Source organism: Lissotriton vulgaris, chromosome 1_1 (assembly GCF_964263255.1).
Source record: "Lissotriton vulgaris chromosome 1_1, aLisVul1.2, whole genome shotgun sequence".
NCBI lineage: Eukaryota > Metazoa > Chordata > Amphibia > Caudata > Salamandridae > Lissotriton > Lissotriton vulgaris.
In genome coordinates, this window is record NC_141685.1 from 1,532,839,515 (window position 1) to 1,532,863,176 (window position 23,662).

The 23,662-nt window shown below is 44.5% G+C and overlaps 1 protein-coding gene across 3 annotated transcripts in view; it reads right to left on the minus strand.

Moving 5' to 3' along the window:
- The window catches only part of MGAT4C (MGAT4 family member C), a 1,083,724-nt gene that overhangs the window by 17,911 nt on the left and 1,042,151 nt on the right, over positions 1-23,662 (minus strand). For all 3 annotated transcript variants that reach the window (XM_086936888.1, XM_086936894.1, XM_086936900.1), the window contains one exon: positions 6,427-6,571. In XM_086936888.1, coding sequence (XP_086793014.1) covers positions 6,427-6,571 — 145 coding nt within the window. The remainder of the gene's footprint in view (positions 1-6,426; positions 6,572-23,662) is intronic.

The following is a 23,662-nucleotide window of genomic DNA, read 5'->3' on the forward strand; positions in this document are numbered from 1 at the left end:
GTAATGTGATTTATTACTTTAAGCATTAGAGGAATTGGACAGGCCTTAAAGAACGTATAAAATTCGACCGGTAAAGGATCTTCTCCAGCTGCTTTCCCTGGCAGTAGAGCATCAATAGCCGCCGATATCTCTTCCGCTAAAACTACTGAATTCAATACATATACCTGGCCTACGTCCAATTTATTAATTGTTTCATTAAAAGTACACTTTTCTAAATAACTGAGAACTATTTCCTCATCAAACAAGTTAGAATTGTTATATAAAGTCTGGTAGTAACAAGAAAATTGTTCAATAATCTCTTCAGGCTGTATACAAAGTAGTATAAGAGTGTGCGCATGCGTGGTGTATAGTGTTACGTAATGAGACGCATGCGCATTAATAATTCAGGCAAAACCAAAGACCGCTATAAGGTAAGGACCCCACTGCACGGCACAACGGTAATCAATCTATTTGCTAGTATTTAAGAGCATTTTGGCCTTCCGTTCGGTACCTCCCGAGGCGAGCTCTTGTACAAGCAGAGGTACCGACGGATAGGTAAGCCAAGAAATGGGGACAACCTTTTGGGTACTATGATCGTTTTTGAGCGTTTTTTTGACTGCCATAGCTTACTGATTGTGAGGATATTGATATCAGGGTAGATAACACTATCCCTCCTCACTTGTAAACTCCCGTTAGAATCTTCTAATTAAGAACCTCTGGCTAAGTCTCATCTATTTCCTCTCTAACAGTCAATAGACTGAAAATAGGAAAACTAAGATTAGGTTTCTGCTTCAGTCATATTTGGTAACGCCTTTGGCTAAGTTTTTCCTTTTAAATCAAAAAAAGGAAACAAACTTAAGGTCTTTGTTTCTGCTTGACCTGCTGGTGCCTTTGGCCTCCTGTGTTACATAGTATTTAGGATTCGCAGTAAAGAGGGTGTAGAAGTCTTCTGACTACTTTGGCACCTTTCTTTTCTTTCCCGCAGCGTGGGGCCTCCCTCCAGAGCAGCCTGCCAGGTAGAGGTGAAGCAAGCCTATCCTACAGTTGAGGGTAAGTCCAATTTGCTTATGACTTTTAATAAGCACACAAGACACTTGTGACATATTGACAATGCATAGTGCTCAAGTTTTCATGTGATTTACTGCCTTTGTTTTCTCCCTCGAAACTTTCCACCTTTCCTGTTCTTTGTGTTTTATCCATAAATACCTGGGTAAAATCCTGACAAAAGCAAGAAATACAGGAATACTGGTGTTGTATAAATCTTTAATATTTTTATCAAATAGTTGCAGCAGCAATAGCACATTTATATCTGGTCCTGAAGAAGCCACTGATACACAGATTAGATCAATAGGCTGAAACATGTTGACCACAAAGTGACAGTGGTTCTACATCCATACCACTGTGCTGTTTCATTTTTAATCCTGTCAGGTAGAACACAGTAATAAAGCAAATTTCAGTGATTCTATCGAGGCAGTTTTAACTCACTCACTATTTTTTCACACAGCGCTGCAAACCTCACTACACTCTTCATCCCACTTATGGGATTAGTATCCTGCTCCTTACTCAAAAACATCTCTGAGCTCCTTCTTTAACTCCTGAAGTAGTAGCTCCCAGTGTTGACTAGGTTTTCAACTCTGGTAAGGAGGACCCATATGATAAAGCATGTCACCTTCGGGTGAGTGAGGGTTCTTATCCTTAAGGGATATCTTCCCCGTTTAGATCACTAGTTTTGTAGTTTCGAGAAAATCAAGACTATTCTGCATAATCTGCATCTATTCACATGCATGAGACTATAGGTGTGTTTTGGTATTTGTAATGTATATAAAGTAGCCCATCATTGCCTCTTATACTGTTTATCACCCACTCTGCACGTTTATCAGAAAGTTGATGTGCCAGCACTTTTCCAACATGTTCACCTTATTCATATTGTAGAGTTTTATGCTTAATATAATTTGCTGCAGTTCTTTCTTTTAGATGTCGATTTAACTCTGTACATTTTTCAATTAAAAGAATATATATTGAAGAATGTTGGGAAGCACATTTCATAATTTCATCTGCGTGTGCAACCTCTAACTGTGGGATAGCATCTCTAGTATCTTTATTTGCCTGATTTTTAATTCTATTCTGTCTTAATACATATTGCTGGGTAGCACCCCTTACATAAGCCTTACATGAATCCCAAACGAAAAAAAAGAGGCAGAGTCCTTATTATCCTGTATAAAATTGCTAATACATTCCAGCATAAACATTTTATACTCACTATCTTTCAACAGATAGCGTGGAAAAGAAAATTGATGGACTGGCCTAATAGATGAGCTAAGTGTTAAGGTCAGAAGTAAAGGATTGTGATCTGAAACTATTTTAGAGCAAATTTCACAATTAACATTTGTAAGAAGAGAATCACAGATAAAAAATATATCAATTCTTGGATATGATTGATGTGGCGCACTGTAATATGTATAACCGGGCATTAAAGGATACAGTGTCTGCCAAATATCTTTCAAACCGTGTAGCCTAGCCATTTCCCCAATAGCCGCCCTAACTTTCTTCATTCTGGCAGGAGCTCCTTGATTTGTTGAGTCAATTCTAGGATTCATAGTACCATTTAAATCGCCCATACTTATTAAGTCTCCCTGCCAGTCAAGAAGTTCCATAGTAAGAGCCTCGAAGATATATTGATCATCAGTATTAGGTCCATAAACAGTGCATAGTACATATTTAGGATCCTTAATAAGTAATTGCACTATTATCCACCTGCCGCGATTATCATGAGAAGCTTGGAGCAAAGTATAATCTAGTCACTTATCAGCTAAAATAGCAACCCCTCTGATTGAAACTGTCTGAGATGTACAGGCAACTATCTTATAATCCAATTGTTTGAGTAAATGCCTATCTTTATACGCAAAATGTGTTTCGACTAGTGCAACAAATGAGGCTTGTAATTATGTATTTTTGCCCGTACAAGCTGTCGCTTCCTTGCTGAATTCAAACCAGCTACGTTCCAAATAGATATTTCACAATAGCCATTGTTACAATACTTGAATCATTGCAAGGCCTCCTGGCCAGATAGTTGTGGTCCCTTTAGCAACATTTTTAAGTATAATAGAATACAGCAAACATTCATAACATTTCTGGCTGTACATGTCATTACAAGCACAAAGTATTAATTTAGGCATATTTTTTCTGTTTACTGCTTCCAATGTTGCCTGTTTAACCCCCCCCCCCCACCCCCACCGCCCCCCCAGCTATACATGGGGGGGGGCCACCCTCCCTCCCCTCCCTGTTCCTTGGGGAAAGAATCACCCCCATTCAGGCCGTCGATGGACTAGACAGCCAGTGAAAACTAGCATCACCCCGAGTGCTACCCGCTCCACCCCTAGACCACTGTATAACTCTTTAAGGTACCTATGATAATGATACTATTGGCTCATTCATACTGTCTTAAACACTATCATAAACATTTTAAAAAAATAACAGATACCCAGATCACATTTGGAGCTGGTGAAACTCTTCACATGTATCAAGGGACTTGAATTAATTAATTTATTTATTTATTTAAAGAGTTTTATATAGCGCTGGCTAGACCCTGAGGTATCAGAGCGCTTTACATGAAAATCAACAATGTAACATAAAAAGTTCAACATTAACACAATAAATCCCATAAAAAATAGGCAATACAATTAGGAGAGGAGAGAAAGGAGAGCGAGAAGTAGGGGAGGGGGCAGGGGAGGTAAAAGAGGGAGGAAAAGGGAAGAGACAATACGGAGAGGCAAAAAGAAGTCTGTCTAAAGACCGACTGGGTAGGAGAAGACCAAGGAGGGAATCCACGGCCCATCTCACCTATAGCTAAACCAGGTAGCTCCGTCGGGCATCAGAAAAAGAAGTTCGGTCCCAAGTGTCGGGGAAGAGATTCGCAGAAAAACAGGATGGGAGGGAGATACGGCAGAAAGACGAAGGAAAGTCTGCCCAAAGACCGGCTGGGTAGGTGACGGTCGAGGGGGAAATCCCAAAACCCATCTCCTCTATAGCTATCAGGTAGCTCCAGCGGGCTTTGGCCAAATAGCTAGGTCTCAATGGGAAACATTTAAATAACATGGGGGGCAAAATAACTGGAGCATAGAGGGGAGGGAACAGGGCAGGTGAGAAAGGGAGGATAGGGGAAGAGACAACAAGGAGAGACGAAAAGAAATTTGCCTAAAGGCCGACTGGGCAGGTGATGACCAAGGAGGGAATCCACGGCCCATCTCCCCTATAGCTAAACCAGGAAGCTCCATCGGGCATCAGACAAAATAGTTCAGTCTCAATACATTGAGAGAGGAGAGAGGAGAGATATAAATAGAGGGAGGAAGCGGGAAGAGACGACAAGAGAGACAAAAGGAAGTCTGGCTAAAGACCGACTGGTTAGGTGACGTCCCAGGAGGGAAACCCCGACCTGTCTTCCCTATAGCTAAACCAGGTAGCTCCATCGGGCATCAGACAAAAAGCTAGCTCTCAAATGACGCAGGAAATTCACAGGTAAACAGGGTGGGGACTAGGGCCAGGACAGGTGAGGGCAACGGTTAGTAGCAGGAAAGAGGAGAGGAGTAGAGCAGGAAGGTGTAGGGGGTAGGTAGTTCAGTAAAGGTTCCCATGGATCTCCTGCGAGGCATTAAAAAAGCAGGTCCATTTCTTCACAGGCGCCACAATGGAGTTCTCCGTGCGGTGCCGCTAAGCGGGGTCCGGTGCAGATACTTCCAGGCTCCCCTCCTCGGGGCGGTTCGGTGTTTGAGGCGTTGCCCTGAATTGCAGAGATTTGCAGGAGTGAAGACACTCCTCCCCTATCCTTCGTAAACACACCTCAGCACACGGATAGTACTGGTGTTGGCGATTGCCTACAGGTGGAAAGGGGGTTCGGGGTGAGGAAGGGAATGGTAGACAAAGATTCTCTGGGATCCAAATGCCGTGCTGTGGACCTGGTTCTCTGGTTCTCTTGAGACTGTATTCACTCCAGGCACTCTGCTGTCGCTGCTGGTCTCCTTTTAGCGACAGAACACAAAAGACTGACGAAGGGCTCCATGCTCTGTGGGAGAAACTTCCACCTAGATGTGTGCGGACTGCACTGAATCCTGCTAAAACCCTACTGGAGAAAAAACTAGACTGGATGATATGGGAACCATAGGTGGGGCCATGATTTGCTTTTCCAGCACCTGCAGAAAGTGGGATATTTTAGGGCTTCAGCAGTACTAAAACAATGTGCTAAGCCTCCAGGAGAGGAACATGATCTCTGTGTCTAAGAATTGCTGGCGTGTCCTGCTCAGAGGTTTTTGAAGCAAGGTTTGAGTCTACTACTGGCTCGCTGAAAATTTCATGGGACCCCTGTACCAAATTTAGGAGCCAAAGCATCACTTTACCTGTTCTGAGTGGAAGTATTCACCCTAAACACTACGACCCAATTGAATTTATAAGATTCATCATAATTCAGTTTTGTACTACTTATTGTACAATGGAACAATCATTTCCAGTTGCTCCTACTATGCGGGCTCATCAGTTTAACTCCTCTTGTGAAATTTAACATTTTACCATGCGCAGTGCTTTTTCAAGTTACAGGTCCTCATCTTTTGTTACAGGTGCAAATACAAGACTTCGTTCTTAATACATTCTGTTGATTCTGGTTCTTCCTTAGAGAGTGCAATTTCTAGCTGCGGTCAAAATAGATTATACAGAAAAATCAAGAACTTGGATAAGCCAGAAACATAGTGCTCCCTTTCTATTTCATATCACTTTGTCAGTGTTGGAGCATCTAAACTTTATGCAGGATTAGTAATAAGAAGAGGGGCAACTACTTGGCCTATAGTACAGATGAACGCGGCCGGAACACCCCACTCACCCAAATCTAAAGTTGGTGGTTTGCTCATGGATAACACCACTTGAACCAATAACAAGTTACCCTGTGAACTGGAAGTAGAAGACCTCTTAGTTTATTGATAGGAAAGTGGAGACACACAATGGACCACCACAAAAAATGCATGGTCTACCCACCCGATGGTCCCACCACACTATGGCTGTGATTTCTGCCATCCACAGTGGGCCCAATCATTTTGCGCACTTACATGCCTCTCCCATTAGTGGCAATCTGATACTATCCTTCCCAAAGCGGCATCACCTGATTGCTATTTTGGCAGGAACGATTTACCTCTCATCGTGGCACGGGTCACAGACGTTCTATCACTGTTTGTGGTGCCACAATTCTCTGTAATGTGCACTGTGACTGCTACAAAAATGACTCAGTACTTGTGTTTTTATGGTAATTTGAAAAACATATTCGAGTAGGTGAACAGCGCAGAAGAAAATAGAACTTTGGGGATGGGTGAATACAATGTGACATGGTACAAAGTTGATCTGACTCGTTTTACTGAAACATTCTGAATTTTGTTTAATACATTTGATAACATTTTGATAACTACTTACTCTTCCTCGGCAGAGGTATCCCAGCTAAATAACGGTAGGTGACATTTATAGCTCCTGAGAAGTTAGACAGTTCTTTGAATGTGTGGACATAGCGCTCTGAATTTAGTTGGGGAGTCGATGTTTCTCTGAGACGCTTTTCGCCCTCCTGCACAAATACACAAAACAATACACAAATTATAATGACAATTGTGGCATTTAACACTTTAACATAATTTACAAATAACATAAAGATCCTAGTTCTCTACATTAACATGGAATCGTAGGATTTCCCAGTGCCCTTATTTTTTTAAGCATTCATTTTTTAATGAACTATTCAAAATTGAAGTCAAATAAGCTTTACTTTCACTCTTGTATTTTTTTTTCATTCAGAGAGAACCAGTATAACATAATTTTCCCTACACGGAACTAGAAGCCAAAAATTACGGACAATAATTGCTGTACAGTTTCTGACAAATATACCTCTATTTAGTCTTGCCCCTTTTTCTGTTAAAAAATAAAATAAATCTAAAGCGAAACAGGAACATCAAAGGTACAGATTCTGTAAAATGTAATAGAACTAGTTGTTTTGAATAATTCTATCATTTATGGCGAATTTTAATTATTTCTATTCAGTCAGATGATCCAAGAAGTATTGGTCACATATAGCAATAGTTTTCATGTATTTATCTTGTGCTTCCATATCTATGTATTGAAGAATAGGCTTTTCTTGATTGTCAAATCGGAACGTAGCTTGGAATCAGGTGGGTCTATAAAAACCAGAAATGTCCTATGTGTGTAGAAGAAGTTGAGAGGTCTTTCTATAACAGTTTTCCTTTTTTGCTAATGATCTTTAACCTAAAGTGGCTATTTGTGCTTTCGTCATGTAGACATCAAGTGAAATCAAACAGCCAAAGAGCCGACACCCCTATCAAAGTAAACCAACCTAGAAAGTGAAATCCATACTCACCTCGTTCTTGAGCCATCAGCTAGTCATGCCACTGTACTATTTTGTAACTCTTTTAGTTATTTACCCTTCCTGTGAAGTCAGACTAGCCACACTCTTCCGGCTTCCCTCTAGGCTTACAGAGACTACAGCAGAGGGTAATCTCTTGGCCCATATGCACAATTGTGTTTAAAGTATCGGAAATTGCAGTTATAAGGGTCAGAACGACCTGCTCTATTTTACGGTAGGAGCACAGGAAATCATACTTATAAATTCAGTACCACACTTCTACATTACATTGTGTGCGCTACATCTAGGGATGCTGTTGTGCTACCTTAAGAACATTACCACTTTGGCAATGTGAGAAAGGGATTTATTAGTTGGGATAGATTGATGGACACATCACTTTTCCACAACGAAAGTGGCGATAGATTTATCGCCCTATTCACAAGCCTGCGCTAACAGCCGACATTGTCAGTTTACCTGCGATAGCTGATAGCTACCACTAAAAACATTGCCAAGGCTGACAGCGTCAACTAACGCTAATCATATACAGAGTAGGTGTTCCTGTCCTAAATCTCAAGATAACCCCACTTCGCGATATTTTCAACGACCAGCCAGATCGGCGATGCGGCCCAAAAACAGACGATGAGGCACGTTAGCAGCAGGAACTTAAGACCTGCTTTTTTCTGGTCTTAAGTAGGATGAACACATGCAGCCCAGCACAGAGCCACATCTGAAGCCCAACAGATGCCTTGGAGCTACTAATCATGCAGCTTGGAGACTCAAGAGGGCCACAACACCCACCAATACCACCCCCAGGACCACCCCCATCCCCAGAACCACCACCCAGACTACCACTGAGGCAGCCCAGAGCACGGCAACGGACCTTCTGAAAACACACCAGCCTCAGAGACTTAACGCCAAAGGATGTCATTGCCCACTACAGGCTCAAAAGGACAACCATCCTCCGCCTCCTGACCCACATTGCCCACAGGCTGACGGTACCAACACAGCGGACAACCAACATCCCTCCTCAGACAAAGCTGCTAGCTGTGCTGCACTTGTTGGTCGCTGGTACCTTTCAACCAACAACTGCCAGAGTCGGAGGAGTCTCACAGCAAGCCCTATCAATGTTCCTCACACCTGCTGTGGATGCCATCATGAGCTTGATACCCCAGCACCTTCACTTCCCCCACACTGCGCAGGAACAGCTGGAGATCAAGCAAGGCTCCTACGCTATAGCTGGCTTCCCGTACGTGTTGGGGGAATTGACTACACACATGTTCTTCTTGTGCCCCCTGCCGACACTGCACACAATTACCACAACAGAAAGTACATGCATTCCATCAATTTGCAAGCAATAGTGGACCATTGGGGACTGTTCACCAATGTCGTCGCCAACTTCCCATGTAGTGCGCATGAATCCTACATCTTCCGACAGTCCATCATCAACCAGCGCTTTCAGGATGGCACCTATGGAAAGGGACTGCTCGTTGCTAAGTACCAACAGAACACACCACACACCTTAACTTCACAATCCTACAACTCACAACTGTGGGAATGCACACGTAAAAAAATCACAGACAACATGCCAAACAACATGCCCACCTATCAGACACAACAACATAAGTAACTGTGGTAACGGGGGCCAGACATTTAGATAAACCATCCACAAAGGCATGGTCCCTCTGCCAGACAATTGCAGAATGTGGGCAGAGGTGGGAACCAAGAATGTGCGAAGGAGACAAGTGACCCATGAATAAGAATGTACACAATGCCAAGTGTGGTGGTAATTTGCTGGACGGTATTGAGTATGCAGAGCACAGATATGTTCATGTTCATGTCGTACGCCAGTCCAGCGTAGGAGTGTGAATAAATAGCCCGGGGCTCTGGACATGGTTCACTTCCGGGAAGGCCACCGAAAAAACTACTGCATGTGTCTCTGTGTCTGCCATATCCTGACCATAGGCCTACACACACGTGGTCGCCTACCTTCAACTGACAAATCTACTCCGGAGACTAGGTGGCTAAGTCACACGCTACCCGGCGGCCATCTCGTCATCACCTCTCAGGGGCGTGTCTGCCAGGGTGGCGCCCCTCACCCTGCCACGATGCCGCTGCCATGACCAGTGGTGCCTGCATGATCCTGGGCGCCTGCTGCACCCCAGCCCGCTGGTCCCCAGACCAGTCCGCGGTAATTGCCCTCCCCTGTGCACCCAGGCCTCGCTGCTCACCTGCCGCCACCGGCATGTCTCCAAGAGGGCCTACCACGTGCCGGTGCAATCTTCAAGCCAGAGGCCCGAGAGCTTGGCAGCCTCCTCAGCTGATCCCCAGCTTTCGCGCAACAGGCCCCCAGTGCACCCAGCGGCACCTCATGGCGGAGTTCTGTGTGTGCTGACTGCTCCCTTCAGCCTACACTGCGGTCCAGCAGGTCTCACACAAATCAAATCCAGTCCGGATCTCCAGTCCTACTGCATCATTGGAGGCTGCACACCCGCTCAGCTCTTCAGTTGGGCCTACCTCAGTGCACCGCAAGTCATCGCCACGTGGAGGTAGGCCAGTGCCGGATCCAGTGCCTCAGGTGCCACTACCTCTGTGCACCACAAGTCATCGTCCCTTGGGGCTACCCCACAAGTTCACCTCCAGGAGCCAACAGCATGTCCTTGGTAATGCCACTGGAGCCCTTCACAGTCACAGGGCCACCCACGTTCCAGGCAGGCCGCTGGAATGCCTGGGTGGAACATCTGGAGACGTACTCCGAAGCGCCCGACATCCCAGCGCGGCAGCCCGCATGTAGGCGTGTGAGGAGTGTGAAGAATTGGCCCAGGGCTCTGGGCGTGGTTCAGTTCTGGGCTCTGGGCGTGGTTCAATTCTGGGCTGGCCACAAAAGTAACTATATCGTGTATCTCTTTTGTAGTGTTGCCCTCACCCGGACCTTATTCAACAATGTTGCAATGTAGCATTCACCTGGAGGGCGGGCTGACCCGAATGGATAAATAAAAGGATAAATAAAGGAGCGCAAGACCGCTCTGGGTCTTGGCTCACACACATGCCAACTGTTGTGCGTGTATCTTCATTGCCGCAGCATAAGCCAAAGGCCTAGCCTCAATCACATACTTTGATTTGATTTGAATTGATTGTGGGATTTGTATACCGCACGAATGCCAGGAGGTGTCTAGGCGCTGCGCGGAGGAGTTTGCCGGATCGTAGGATAAAGGTTAAATTAGTTAGAGAATAGCCAGGTTTTCTAAAAGAGAGTAATGTTGGGCTATTTTTAGTCTCTATTGGAAGCGAATTACAAAGTTTCACCTGGCCCAATACAAAGCTCCTTCCTCCCCAGCAAGCTTTCTTGTATGTAGGAGTCTGGAGGAGTTTATATTGGACTGCGCGTAGGTTTCTGGTTGGCTGGTACCAGATGAGATTTTGTTTCTGGAATGCAGGTCCGGTTCCGCGCAAAACTTTGTACGCTATACAGAGGGATTTGAAATCTGTCCTCCTATTTACGGGGAGCCAGTGGAGCTTTCTTAGGCCTTCTGATATAGACTGGAATTTGGGTATATCCAGCAGCAGTCTGGCGGCTGCATTCTGTGCCCGCTGGAGTTTGAGCATGTATTGTTTTTGGAGTCCTACGTATAAGGCGTTTTCATAGTCGAGCCTAGCCATGGCTAGATCCGTTACAAGAGTTTTTGCCGCTTCACGAGGGATAAAGGTGCGCACTTTCCTGATTGATTTTAGTGTAAGAAAGACCAAAGAGGAAACCTTGCTGACCTGATGTTGAAAGGTAAGTCTGTCATCAAACATGAAGCCCAGGTTCCTCACCTTACCAACCAGGGCCGGAAGTGTTCCCATCCCGGGAGACAACCAGATCGTTACCCAAAAAGAGGTATCAGATCCTAGCAGTAGAACCTCGGTTTTGCAAAATCATATACATGACACATCTCTGTGAATTAGAATGCTTTAATTACATTCGGTGGAGTGTTGAAGCTGGACCAGAATATGGCCATGTAAACCCCACTTTACATTGTTGCCCCATGGAGGGCCAGCCAGAGTCCTTTATGGATTGACAAGTTCATCGGAAGAGCAAGAGTTCAGTCTGTAGTCTGATTGCTGTGTTATTGGCAACCAAACCAAATATGGCAGTCCATGTTGAGGGTCAAGGTGAGTTTTGCAGTGTATCGGTGGACAGTGGAAGGTGTTATTCCAGGGCATGATGCAGAGGGCAGAACCAAGCTGAAACAGGCCATATGGCGGGGATGAATGCTACTACTTCCTTCTTACTACATAGACAGAATCATCCACATCATCTTCCTCTGATTTGTGATGTGCCTCACATGTGGGTGGTGGTGTTTTTTCTGCAGCACTGTGTGTCACTGACACATCCGGGCCCAGAGGAGGAATGTCTGCCGCACTGTGTGGCACTGACACATCAGGGGGCGGAGAGGTGGATGGAGTAGTAGCAGCAGCATTCATCTGTGCCAGACCTTGTGGCAGCAATGCCATGATGAGGATCTGCGGGGCATGGAAGATCCCAGCAACATCTCGCTGGTGTGCAGCCGTGGCAGCCATTTTTTCCGCCTGCATCCGCTCCATGTTCTTCATGATCCTCCGCATTTGTCCTAGCTCCCGGGTGACATTGCTGGAGCCACTCTGACTAGACAGTTGTTCTTGTCGCAGAGTCATGACTCCAGCGATGTCAGCCATGGGCTATTTTGAGAGTGTGGAGTGGACTGTGGGTGTCCAGTTAGGGACTGTACGTGGTCCCTGATGGGACTTAGAAACCCACATATGGCATCTAGTTTGGCTGCCATGAGGTCAAACCCCACCGCACCTGATCAGCAATCTACTTCTGGCCCTTTAACACACGGCGTTGGAATGCAATTGTGTTGGTCGTGGTGGTCCTGGGAGACAGCCATGGTGGTAGGTGCTTCCTGCTGTGTGGTCTGTGCAGGGGGTGGGGTCTCCTCAATGCAGTTGAGCTGCCCTGCTCCTGAGGGTGGGGTGCTGAGGGTGTCCGTGAGCTGTTGGAGGGCGTCCATGTTGATGGTGTGGAGGCCCTTTTCATCCTCATTGAAAAGATGTAGGGTCTGCTCTGTAGGAGGTGTTGACTCTCCCTCTGCAATGTAAAGGGGAGATGCAGTTTAACAGTGTATTCCATGTATGTTCACACATTGGATAAGTTTACAAACAGACTCCATGACCATGTACATTGTGATTGTTTGGGAGGAGATGCCTATTTGATGTGGGCCAGTGGACATTTCTACACCCTCAGGGATGTGAGGCTTTACTTGTACATTATCATCTCACAGTTTCCTGCCATGCCAAATGTGAGTGATCGGTTTCTACACACAAGCGGCAGCATTTGTGTCCTCTGTTCTGTTGTGAAAGTGTTGCAGTTTGTAACACATTGTTATCAATGTTGATGTGCTCTGATTCTTATGTGTCTGTGCTGCATTGTGGGAGAGTCGCCCTTGCAGCTCTGATTTTGCTGGCCCTTATCCCTTTCAGGCAGTCTGCCTTTCACTTCTGTGCTCCTATAATGCTGAGATGTTGCAGACTTGGTTGAATTGGGCTCTTGGTGGGAGTTGGGAGTCTTGGGCATGGTTTGTCCACAGATGTCTTGTTGACATCAGGGGTTGTTTGAGCACATGGATGTGTCAGGGTGTGACCTGCTCCTTTATGGATGTGGTCCACACTCAGCCACCTCAGTGTTGTGGCGTTCACCATCTCATGATAATTGGACTGCAGCCATGCTAATTGTCAAGTAGTGTCGCTTGCAATGTCAGTGTGGCACATGAATCCGCAGCTTTGCTGGGTTCAGCACATGTGCATGGGTTTGTTGTGAGACTAGTGATGTGTGGGGAGGGCCACCTCTGGGCGCATTGTCGACAGGGGCCTACTGTCTATTTCTATGTGTGCTGCAGTATGCCAAGGAGATCAGGGACATGATCCAGAGTCATTGTGGGTGTAAACTGTGCTATCCTTAATTGTGCATATGTGCCATTGTGCCCACCTCCCCCTGTCCCCCAGTCCCTGGTCATTACTCACCCTGTTGCTGTTGGGTCAGGTAATGTTGAGCAGTAGTGTCTGGTCCACCAACTCCTTTCACTGTCTCCCCACTGATGACTGTGGACACCATTTCCTCCATCTCATCCAGCTCCTGTTGTAGTGCTGGACTCCCACCTCCAGTCTGCATTGCAGCTTTCCGGTTGTTAGCGAGTTTCAGCTTGATTTTGGGCTTCACATCATTCCAGCACTTCTTGCAGTCATCCACATCTCTTCTCTTCACTCCGACTGCATTCACCTTGACCAAGATGGACTGCCATATTGCATTTTTAGTTACCAATGACACAGTGGAGGTGATGAGCAGTTTTTGGAGGTGTTCTATCACCTCTGTAATCAGGATCTTGTATTCCTGTGGACTGAATCGCGGGTTCCTCTTCTTCTCCTCTTCTTCTCCTTCCCCGAGGTCCCTGGCTGGTCCTCAGGGGAGTCTGTGGGGTTCTGGTTGGCCTCTGTAGTTGCTCCAGCTTCCTCCATGGTGCTTCTCAGTAGTTTGGGTTTTGTTTTTTGTGTAGTTTTTTGCAGCTTTTATGGTGATTTTTCCAGCCTGACGTGGGAATAGCAACCCTGGAGCTGCTTATCGCTGATGTTTTAATCGCTGTTGGGCCCGATGCAACTTTTTTCACGTTCAGGTTTCCTTTTTTATCGGTGTCCCAGTAATTTTAACCCAGACATTTGACACGTTATCGGGAAACTATTGCCTGTTTCCGGCGTGCTGAGAATACTCCGTTAAGATGACGTTAGTTTCCCATGATAGACAGCGTTATGTAAAATTGCATTAACCTAGGTTGTCGATAATTATCACCCGTTCTTGAAAATATCCCGCATTATCTTATTAGGCACATTCATGGGTACAGTAATTTAAACCTGAGCTCAAGGCCAGGTAGTTAAAGCACAGAGGAGACAGGCTTAATGCAACATAAATATATACAGTATTTAGAAGTAACAAAGCAGTTAACAAGTTGAAAACAGAACACAATAAAAGTCCCACTGTAATTTATAAAAATAGGTAAACATTTAAAAGGCAAAATGGCACAAAAACAACAAAAGCCCAATAAGGGGAACTGCAGATAATAATTGTTATAGATTTAAGTGTAGAAAGCCCCAAGAAAAAGTAAATCACCAATAATAGATAATGGTCGCAGTAGACTGGCACCAAGGTGCAATTACAGGTTGATTGTGATAATAGACACACCAAGGGCATTGTTCCTTGTGAATGTCTGAAATTAAAAGCAATTTGAAAAAGTTTCTCTGTCCCACTGGTTTGTAGGAAATGTTTTCAAAATTGTTTAAATGTTCTTCTGGTGCCCAAACAAGTACAGGAGTACATTTGTAAGGCCCTTAGAACCTCAGAGGGGACACCAAGAGACACTCCAGGTGTCAGGCAGAGGCATCCAGCAAAGTCCACTCCAAGTTCCAGTTTCCACTGGTCAGCTGGAAATTTCCAGAAGAGGCCCTCCAGTATCATTTGTGTTCCTGTACCCATACTGGTGGTCATCCAACTGACCCTTGCAGTCCACGTCTACTTTTTGGGTCCACGGGGCAGTAGGTCCTGGACTTAAAGCTCCTCTCAGGTGACCATCCACAGGTCCACTCCTCTTCTTTTCTTCCCCAGGTACAGAAAGTGTTCTGAGTATGGTACCTTGGGGGTGACACATTAATGGTTGGTATCAGCTAGTGGGTGAGGTTGATACCTAGGCACCCCCTAGTCAAGTGGATAAAGTTCCCGGAGTCAACCCTACCCACTATTTAAGTGGATCCTAAACAGTCCCAAAATGCCATGTACCAATATATTTCAAGGTAGGGAAAGTCTTCAGCCACACTAAACTGAAGTCTGGTAGGAGAAAAGCAGGGTCCTTCAGCAATTAGGCAGGGGAAACACAAGAATTGCCCTGGCATGCTGTTTTCTCTCTTTCAAGTGTATCAAATTGTTACAAGTGACTCATCAGACCTGTCAGACAGGATTTGACATTGTGGTACCAGCAGGATGGCTGGCCCCACCCTTCTGCTGAGCTCAAAGGAGTCCATCCTTTCCAATTCAGGTTGATATGTCAATCACAGTCCTATCCTATCGTGTAGCTCCTAGGAGGAATTATACACTTCATTCACACCTTATTCACACAAAGTACAGGCCGGAAGAAGCTGGAGAGTTAGTGAATATTAGCCTCCAGAAACTTCGGGCAAGGAAAAGTTAATGTTTTAAGAGTTACATTTGCATAATCTTTCTTAAACATCAGACTTCACCATTGAGTTGGTGTTGGAAATTTGTCCTTTCTGTTGGGACACCACAGATTTCTTTTCATTCTATTACAGAACTTGTTTTCATTGGTCATTGGACTCTACAACTTTACCCCTGCCAAACAGCGGTAAAGTGATTGTGCTCTCCCTTTCAGGCATTGTCAAATGATCATATACCTTACTGTCACATTTAATTTACTTACAAGTCTCTTGTATGTGCTTCTACATGTACCCAGGCCTGGAAATCAAATGCTACTAGTGGGCTGCAGCACTCATTGTGCCACACACTAAGGTAGCACCATGAAGCATGTCTCCAGGTTTTCCACAGCAGTCTGGTGTGTTGTTTTAAACTGCCATTTTTACCTGCCTTGTGCCAGGCCTAAACCTTCATTTTGCCATACACATAAGTCTCCTCTAAGGTAAACCCTAAAGGCTCACAGGGTAGGGTGGTAAATAGTTAAAAAAAAAGTAGAACATGTTGTTTAATGTTTTACATGTCCAGGCAGCGAATAAAATCAATATGGTCTTTACTGTGTCATGGTTGGCTCTCCCATAGGTGAACAATTGGTTACACTATTACATTTAATAGATGCAAAATTTTGTTTGAGAGTAGCTAGCTAGGGACACATTTTAATGGTAGTATAAAATCCAACTTAGTGGCAAAATAGAATTTTAGATTACTATTTTTGAAATGACTCTCCTGTGGTGAGATGTGTATTGGTCCCAGACAGTAGAGAAAGGGTTCTGGATGTGGGAAGGGAGGTCTTCTCCTTGACACGATGGGCTAGGGGGCTGTGCCCAACACCTGCCTACTCTCTAAAGGTTTCCCAACCTCTCATGGAAAGATGGAACACACCCCTAGGAATACCTCCCTTTTGTTTATCTAGATAGGCTGGTCCCAAACCACGTGAGAGGGGTAGAACTTGTCCAGAACTGGGTGTATTGGCCAAGAGTTTCCCCCATCTACACACTCACACTGGACATAAATGTGGCACCACCAGTACCACCTCAGAACACTTGTGGACCTTTTGAACATCAAAAGAACTGCAATGTTATCTGAAGACCTTGAAGTAAGATTGGTCCTGCTTGCTTTGAACCTGAGACCCCAGAACCGACTCCAAAGGTCAGTTGGCTGACCTCCTGTTTAAGCTAGAGTGACACAACAAACCTCCTGAGGTCTCTCTCTCTGGGACAGCTCAGCAGACTAGTTCGAACTTGGCCTGCACTGGACCCTGCTACTTCTCTCTGTTGATGTAAGACCTAACCCCAAAGGGGTGCTCCCCCCATGTCCTGGACACTTAGCTGAATTTATAGTATACTCTATAAAGATTTGGTCCGTGCTCTAATTATGCCATCTTCATCACTATCATAAGATGAAGGCAACAGCACTAGAGACTAATAGATGGCTAATACCACTTGAACGATCAAGATTACATCAGTGACAACCATTATATATTATATATGTATATAAGTTGATTCTGATGAATAGCTTAAATCAAAAATAGCCATTCTCATGAACATGTCATTACGATAACTAAATATTAAGGTAAACACACTGTCTGTACTACACCTGCTAATCGATTCTACAGATGACTGTAACTAATTGACATTTCCGCTTCCGATTTCAAGTTTAATTGTAATTCTGAAGCAATTACTCAACTTTGAGGCACATGACATTAACAAAATTCTTATTTACTCGCCAGACATAATATTGTTTTCAATACAATAAATACTGTTTCCTGGCAACCATGAATTTACAAGTTTATGACCAATAGGCATCCACGATACATCATACAGTCCGCTCACATGACCATGTAGGACCTATCACAGTCCGTTTTTGTCTTCACCAAAACCTACCCGTAATAGGCTTACCGATTGGTCTACCCGATCACCTGACCGGGCTTGGGCCAATCAACAACGGGCTTTTAACAGAAGCCTCCACACTTCTCCGATACCTCCCCACTGGCTTGGAAGGTGGCAACGAAGTACCGACAGAGAGGTAGGAAGTACGAAAGGCTTGTTTACTTGCTTGGCGGTTCTCACTTAAATGTTTGGCGAGTTCCTAACTCGTTACTGCGCCTGAGACACAATTGTTGGCAGTACGCTAGGGGTACTACTATCACTAAATGCTCAGCGCTTTTGACTAACGCCAGCAGGTTGCTCCTTCGCCATATCTTTATAAGTGTACAACAATAGATCTCAGCGCTTTGGCGAGAAAGACCTTTTGAACACCAATACCCTTACTTCATTTTGAATTACCCATGCATCGGTAAACTAACTCTTAGCAGCATGTGGCAAATGAGTCCACCTAACTTGCCGTTTTTGACCATCTCCATAGAACTAAAAGATTTGACTCTTAACAACTGAAAGTATATATTCCCTCTACTTTCTCAGGGTAGTATCGGTGTGCATCTGTTTTAACTGCTTAAGGAGGCGATGACATTTCCATGTTCTTTGCTTCCTTCCAATAGAGCGGTGCTTCCCTCGAGTCCTGAGCCGTTCCCAAGCGGGGTGGAGCCCTCTACTTCGACTATAATGGTAAGACGAAGTATACAATGCCCCATGCAAGCATTACATCTCAGTATCTTCATGTCGATAACCAAAGAGACCAATGTGTTTATTATAATAAGATATATTATAGTTAAATGTGGACCAAGCACACGCTAACTCTACCAAAGCTAATGTGGTCATTTTACTGTTGTTTGTCTTTGTGTTTTTTCTCCATTAGTGACATACATCAACTGTTAACTAAGACGACACCTAGGGATCCAGGTGATCTTTTTTCATGTCGCAGATTGCTTTATATGTAGTCACACTTTTTCTAGAATACACTACACTTTTTATCTTTGCAGTAGCTGTATTATAATCTAGGTCCTGATGAATGCAATGGACTCTGTAGTCCCCAGATTTGCTGAAACATGTTGACACCTATTACATCCTGGTAAATATTTGTTTAATTTACCATTGCTGCTTTTTTAACATTGGTGGAGCGAGCATATCACAGAATAAATACTTTTCCTGCTCCCTCACCCAATTTTATTTTCACTGAGCACTTTCTTTCACTTGCACTGCAAATCAGTCACTCTCATCTTTCCAGCAAATGAATGGCCTGTGACACTCTAACCATACTGGGCACCACTAGGTTTACTAGAGGTATTTACATCTTACCTTCCATCTGAAACCAGTGTTGTACCTCTTACATGGTTCACAGGAATCTCAAATGATGAAGGGCGGTTCCGAGTGGTGACTGATGGGTATCCTGTTAAGGATCACAAGGTACCTATCATTGCTTTCTCTATCTCTATGTAGGGATTCTCACTAAACTTCTCTAGTTCAATGTACCACATTTAGTTTCCATGTTCAGACCCTCTGACACATTTGTGTTCTATATATTACTTAGGGAATGTGTCTCTGTATGGTCTCTAAACTCCCTTAGGCCCCCCCTACTTTAGTTTTTTCTCTCCAATAAAATCAAATAGCCTTATAAAATTGTTATTGGGTTGCGATGAAAAATCATTAATATAAAAATTGATTAGACATAGCTTTATCCTCCTGGAATAGATTAAAGCCTGAAAATTCTCATCATTGGTCGCCAGAGTTTTGGTTTTTCCACCTGACGTGATCTTTACCTATAGTGATAAACTTCCACTAGGTCGTCCCACCGCCGGACATGGTACAATATGGTTATGACAAGTATAGCCTTCAAGAAGCGGACAACTAGTGTACCATGTTTCCTGGAACATTAAGATATCAAAATTATTGATCTATTCAATCCATTCAATGGATTCCATTTTTGCTGTAAGACCAGCAATGTTCAAGCATAGTACGACTAACCTATCGGTAGGGGTAACGACTGGGGTAACAAGATCAGTTGTATTTAATTTCCCTGGCGATATAACCTCCGTGCAAGGCTTGGGAACAGAGACGATGGTACTTAGTTTTTTGTTATACTAGGAGGCATTGTCGTTGGTCATGGGCCTTTCTGTGACATCTGGGGAGTCCGTTGGTGGTCAACCCTGGCTGTCTATATCATATAGAGCACTAAATCTGTTAAATAATGGATAGATTTTCTAACTGGGTTGAATGGTCTCTGTGGAGGTAACCCAGAGGTAGAGAGGTCACAGCGGTTAAAGGACTGAAGTGGTTATTATTGCTGTTTAATAGGTATTTTACGGTTAAGGGATGCCTGAAATTCATGACAATACAATCTCCATTGATGTTTTTGGGCGAGGGACCAACCCAGTCAACCCGTCGTACTTTCAAGATTTCGCTAGAAATCTGCATCCCAACACCTTTGTACCTAGACAGCCAATCAATAGACTTATTTTTTAACTGAACCCAAGACTCTCTTTGGTCCTCTTTCAAGGGGGGACCCCTGCTAGAATTAGAACATATAGGCAGGCTTCAGGGGGCAAGTGAAGGACTGGGCCTGTTTGTTTTATGGTCCGTGTAACATTGGTTAACCCGTTGTCAGAAACAACATTTTCTGGTTTCCCCGGTTTCCCAGAAGCTGACCCCATTGGGGATCCCACCACCCCACCGATGGAACAGGGCTGCTTATCTGGTACACGCGACACGGTCTGAAGTGGTTTATCCGCAGTGGTACCCCATGATGGCAGAAGCTGGTTTCTCCCTGTGTCGCTGTCCCTGGTTACACTCTTAGTATTCAATGTACCACAGGTGGGCCTTTCCGCCATAATGCCCCTATTGACAATCTCCCTATCTTTCAGGAATCGATCTCCCCTTAACTTGTCGATGCTAATAGTACCTTTTCTTTTTACATCTTCCTTTTTCACCAGGCTTTCTAATCTATCCAGTGTTTTAAAAATCTGATTAAACTGTTTATCCATTTGACTTTTCATTTGTTTAAAAATTGAATCTACTATGGTTTCAATAAAATTCCCATTTAGTTTGTCCTGTCGAGCACTTCCCATAGTTGGCTCAGTCTGAGTGCAGGCAGAGTTTTGCTCACAACTTGAAGGGGCAGTGGCGATATTAGTGTCAACTAAGGGTACAGTCTCTGTTTCAGGACCCCTACTGGATGTGGTTTTCCCACGAGACCACATACTCTGTGGGGTCGGTTGCTCTTTGTTGCATGGTAGTTGTTTCCTCTTGTTTGGTGTTGGTTTAGTGGGACCTCTCTTCCTTTTCTCTCCAACTGTCTTATCACTAGGAACCGAGGAGGGAATGACAGTGAGGTCCGTGGGATCTTGCTGTGAGTCAGTGATGGTAATAACGTTACTATCCGCTGATAAAGCAGGGGGTGAAATTGCCGACAAGACAGTTCTGTTATTTGTGACCACTGGGGGAAGTGGCAAAATATTGGTAGTGCAAACTGGCTGGGGTTTTGGGGGTTCTAAGTATGAACTTGACAGTACCGTAGACATTCTTCTTTCAGTGTTAGCTATCTCAGTGGTGACTAGATTAAAAGCGTTTCCCAGCATGCTTTCAATTGAGGCAGGTATAACAGAGGGAGCTTTAGTGGACAGGGTTGTGGTGGTATTATTGCGTTTTCCCATGTTAATATTTATAGGCTCACCTTTGTAGCAGCTTAGTGGGGTGGCCCGCCCGGCCGCTGTCGGCCCCTGACGGCCACAGACGGCCCGCCCTTTGCCCGGGCGTAGCCCGGCAAATCCCGCACGCGTCCCGCGACGCGGAGGGAGCCTCTTTTCTTAAGTAGCGCCTCCGGGCGCGATGATGGCGAAAACCGGAAGTGCCCGCTAGGCTACCTGGGAGCTGTAGTCTCCGGCCGCAAGGTGGAGGGAAGCGGCGGCAGGGAGACACACAGCGTTAGCCCCCGAGGTGCATCAGGCAGAAGCCGGACCAGCAGGTAAGTGCACACACCACAGTCTTGTGCAGAAATGTCCCCCGCTCCACCGAGGGAGCCTCTCTTCTTAAGTAGCGCCTCAGGGCGCGATGATGGCGAAAACCGGAAGTGCCTGCTAGGCTACCTGGGAGCTGTAGTCTCCGGCCGCAAGGCCGAATGGTGGAGGGAAGCGGCAGCAGGGAAACACACAGCGTTAGCCCCCCAGGTGCAGCAGGCAGAAGCCGGACCAGCAGGTAAGTGCACACACCACAGTTATGTGCAGAAATGGGATATTTAATAATTATTAAAAAATAGTTGTTTAATTATTCAACATAAAGTATTAGTATTTTAATTTGTGTGCTAGTTTTTTAATGGCCAACTCCAAATAAACTCTCAGCACACACATAGCATGGGTGGTATCTCTTCTTCAACACTTTGGGGTTGTAATAAATCAGAAGCTGTCCATCTTAACCCCATCTCAGACTATTTTGTTTCTAGGATGTATAATCAATTCGGTCAGATCATCTATTATATCTTCTGCTGAAGTTAATAAAGAAAATTATATGGTTAATCCTCAGGATGGACAAATTCTGTCTTTTGACACTAGTCAGGATTGTAGGCCTTTTATCTGCATCCATTCTGGATGATCTTTCCAGCCCCTCTACACTGTTGGGCCTTTCAGCATCTAAAAATGCTACATCTCTCCAGGGCCTCACTTATTCAGCATTAATTTCCCTTTCTCTTGAGGCAATGGATGAGGTGGATTAGTAGTACTCCAAGATGGAAGCCTACAAAGTAAAATCTTTTTCTGGCTAGGCCTCAGATATCACATTAGAGCCAGTCTCCAGCAAAACTGGCTGGGGAGCTCAATGCAGAGATATTGTTACAGAATGAAAGTAGGTTCTTTTGGAGTAAACAGTTTAGCTTCAAACACAAAACACTGTTGTATTCTGCCGCAGATGAACAATGAGTCTGTCCACTGTCTGGTTCATAAAAAATTTAGGGTGTGCAAAGTCTCAAGATCTAGCAGACTTGCTCCGAGGGTTTTGGAATTTTTGTCTCACCAGAGAAGCATTGCTACAGGAAGGCTATCTTCAAGGGTTTTCAAGTAGAAAAACGGGTATCCAGTTTACTTCAGGAGAGGAGGGATTGGTCTCTAGATATGAACATTTTCCAAAGCATTCCATGTCTTTGGGGCCTGCTTCAGGTCTATCTTTTTGCCTTTCGCTGGAATCAAAAGTTATTCCTGTTCTTTACATGGAAACTGGATCCATAAGAAGAGGTAGTATTTGCTTCCCCTTTATAGTGGGGGTCTCTTCAAGGTTATGCATGTCCTCAGGACATAGATACACGTCAAGAGAGATCTATCAACACTTGTATTAGTGGCTCCTTCTTTGACAACTCGAATGTGGTATGCTCAATTTCCAGAGCTCTTGATATATTGTTCAATGATAATAATGTCATTGGTGATACTATTGTGAGGTCATAGTGCGTCTAGTCAGTGATTGTTTTTTCTTTTCATCCGTGTTATATTATGCTGATTGTGTTAAAGTAAAAGAGACTTCAGTGATAATCTTTGCCTTTGTGTCTTTAATAGAATCAAAACCACATGTCATAACGCTGGGTGAGATTTCCATTTCTCATGTCTGGACGTCTTTGTGCACTTCCCTAATCTTTCAACTAACAACTAGTAATCAGAGGAAATCATCAGTAGAACAAACACAATTACTATGCACAATCCCATGCTAAAAATTGTATTTACATTGCATCAACTGTAAATTTGCACATGTGCAAAAGTGGCCAGCTGAGTACACCACACTGCACTTGCACTGGTAAAGCAACACATCTCCGATACCAACTCGATTTGTTTAGTAGAAAAGGAGGACCTGATTACGATCTCGGTGGATGGGTTACTTTGTCTCAACGGTGACAGATATCCCATCCGCCAAAATCGAAATTCCATAGATTATATAATGGGATTTAGATTTTGCCATGCAAGATATCCATCACCGTTGTGAGCGAGTAACCCATCCTCCAAGATAGTAATCAGGTCCAGAGTTGTGCCTCTCCATATTGAAGTGCTCCAATATATAAGACTTGTTTTGGTATTTCAGAGGCATGGGTGTGTTAAGGCCACAAACACCTGCATGAGATGTGGATCACTTCCATACACATGTCGTTAACTTCCTTGGCACACCCCCTAGCAA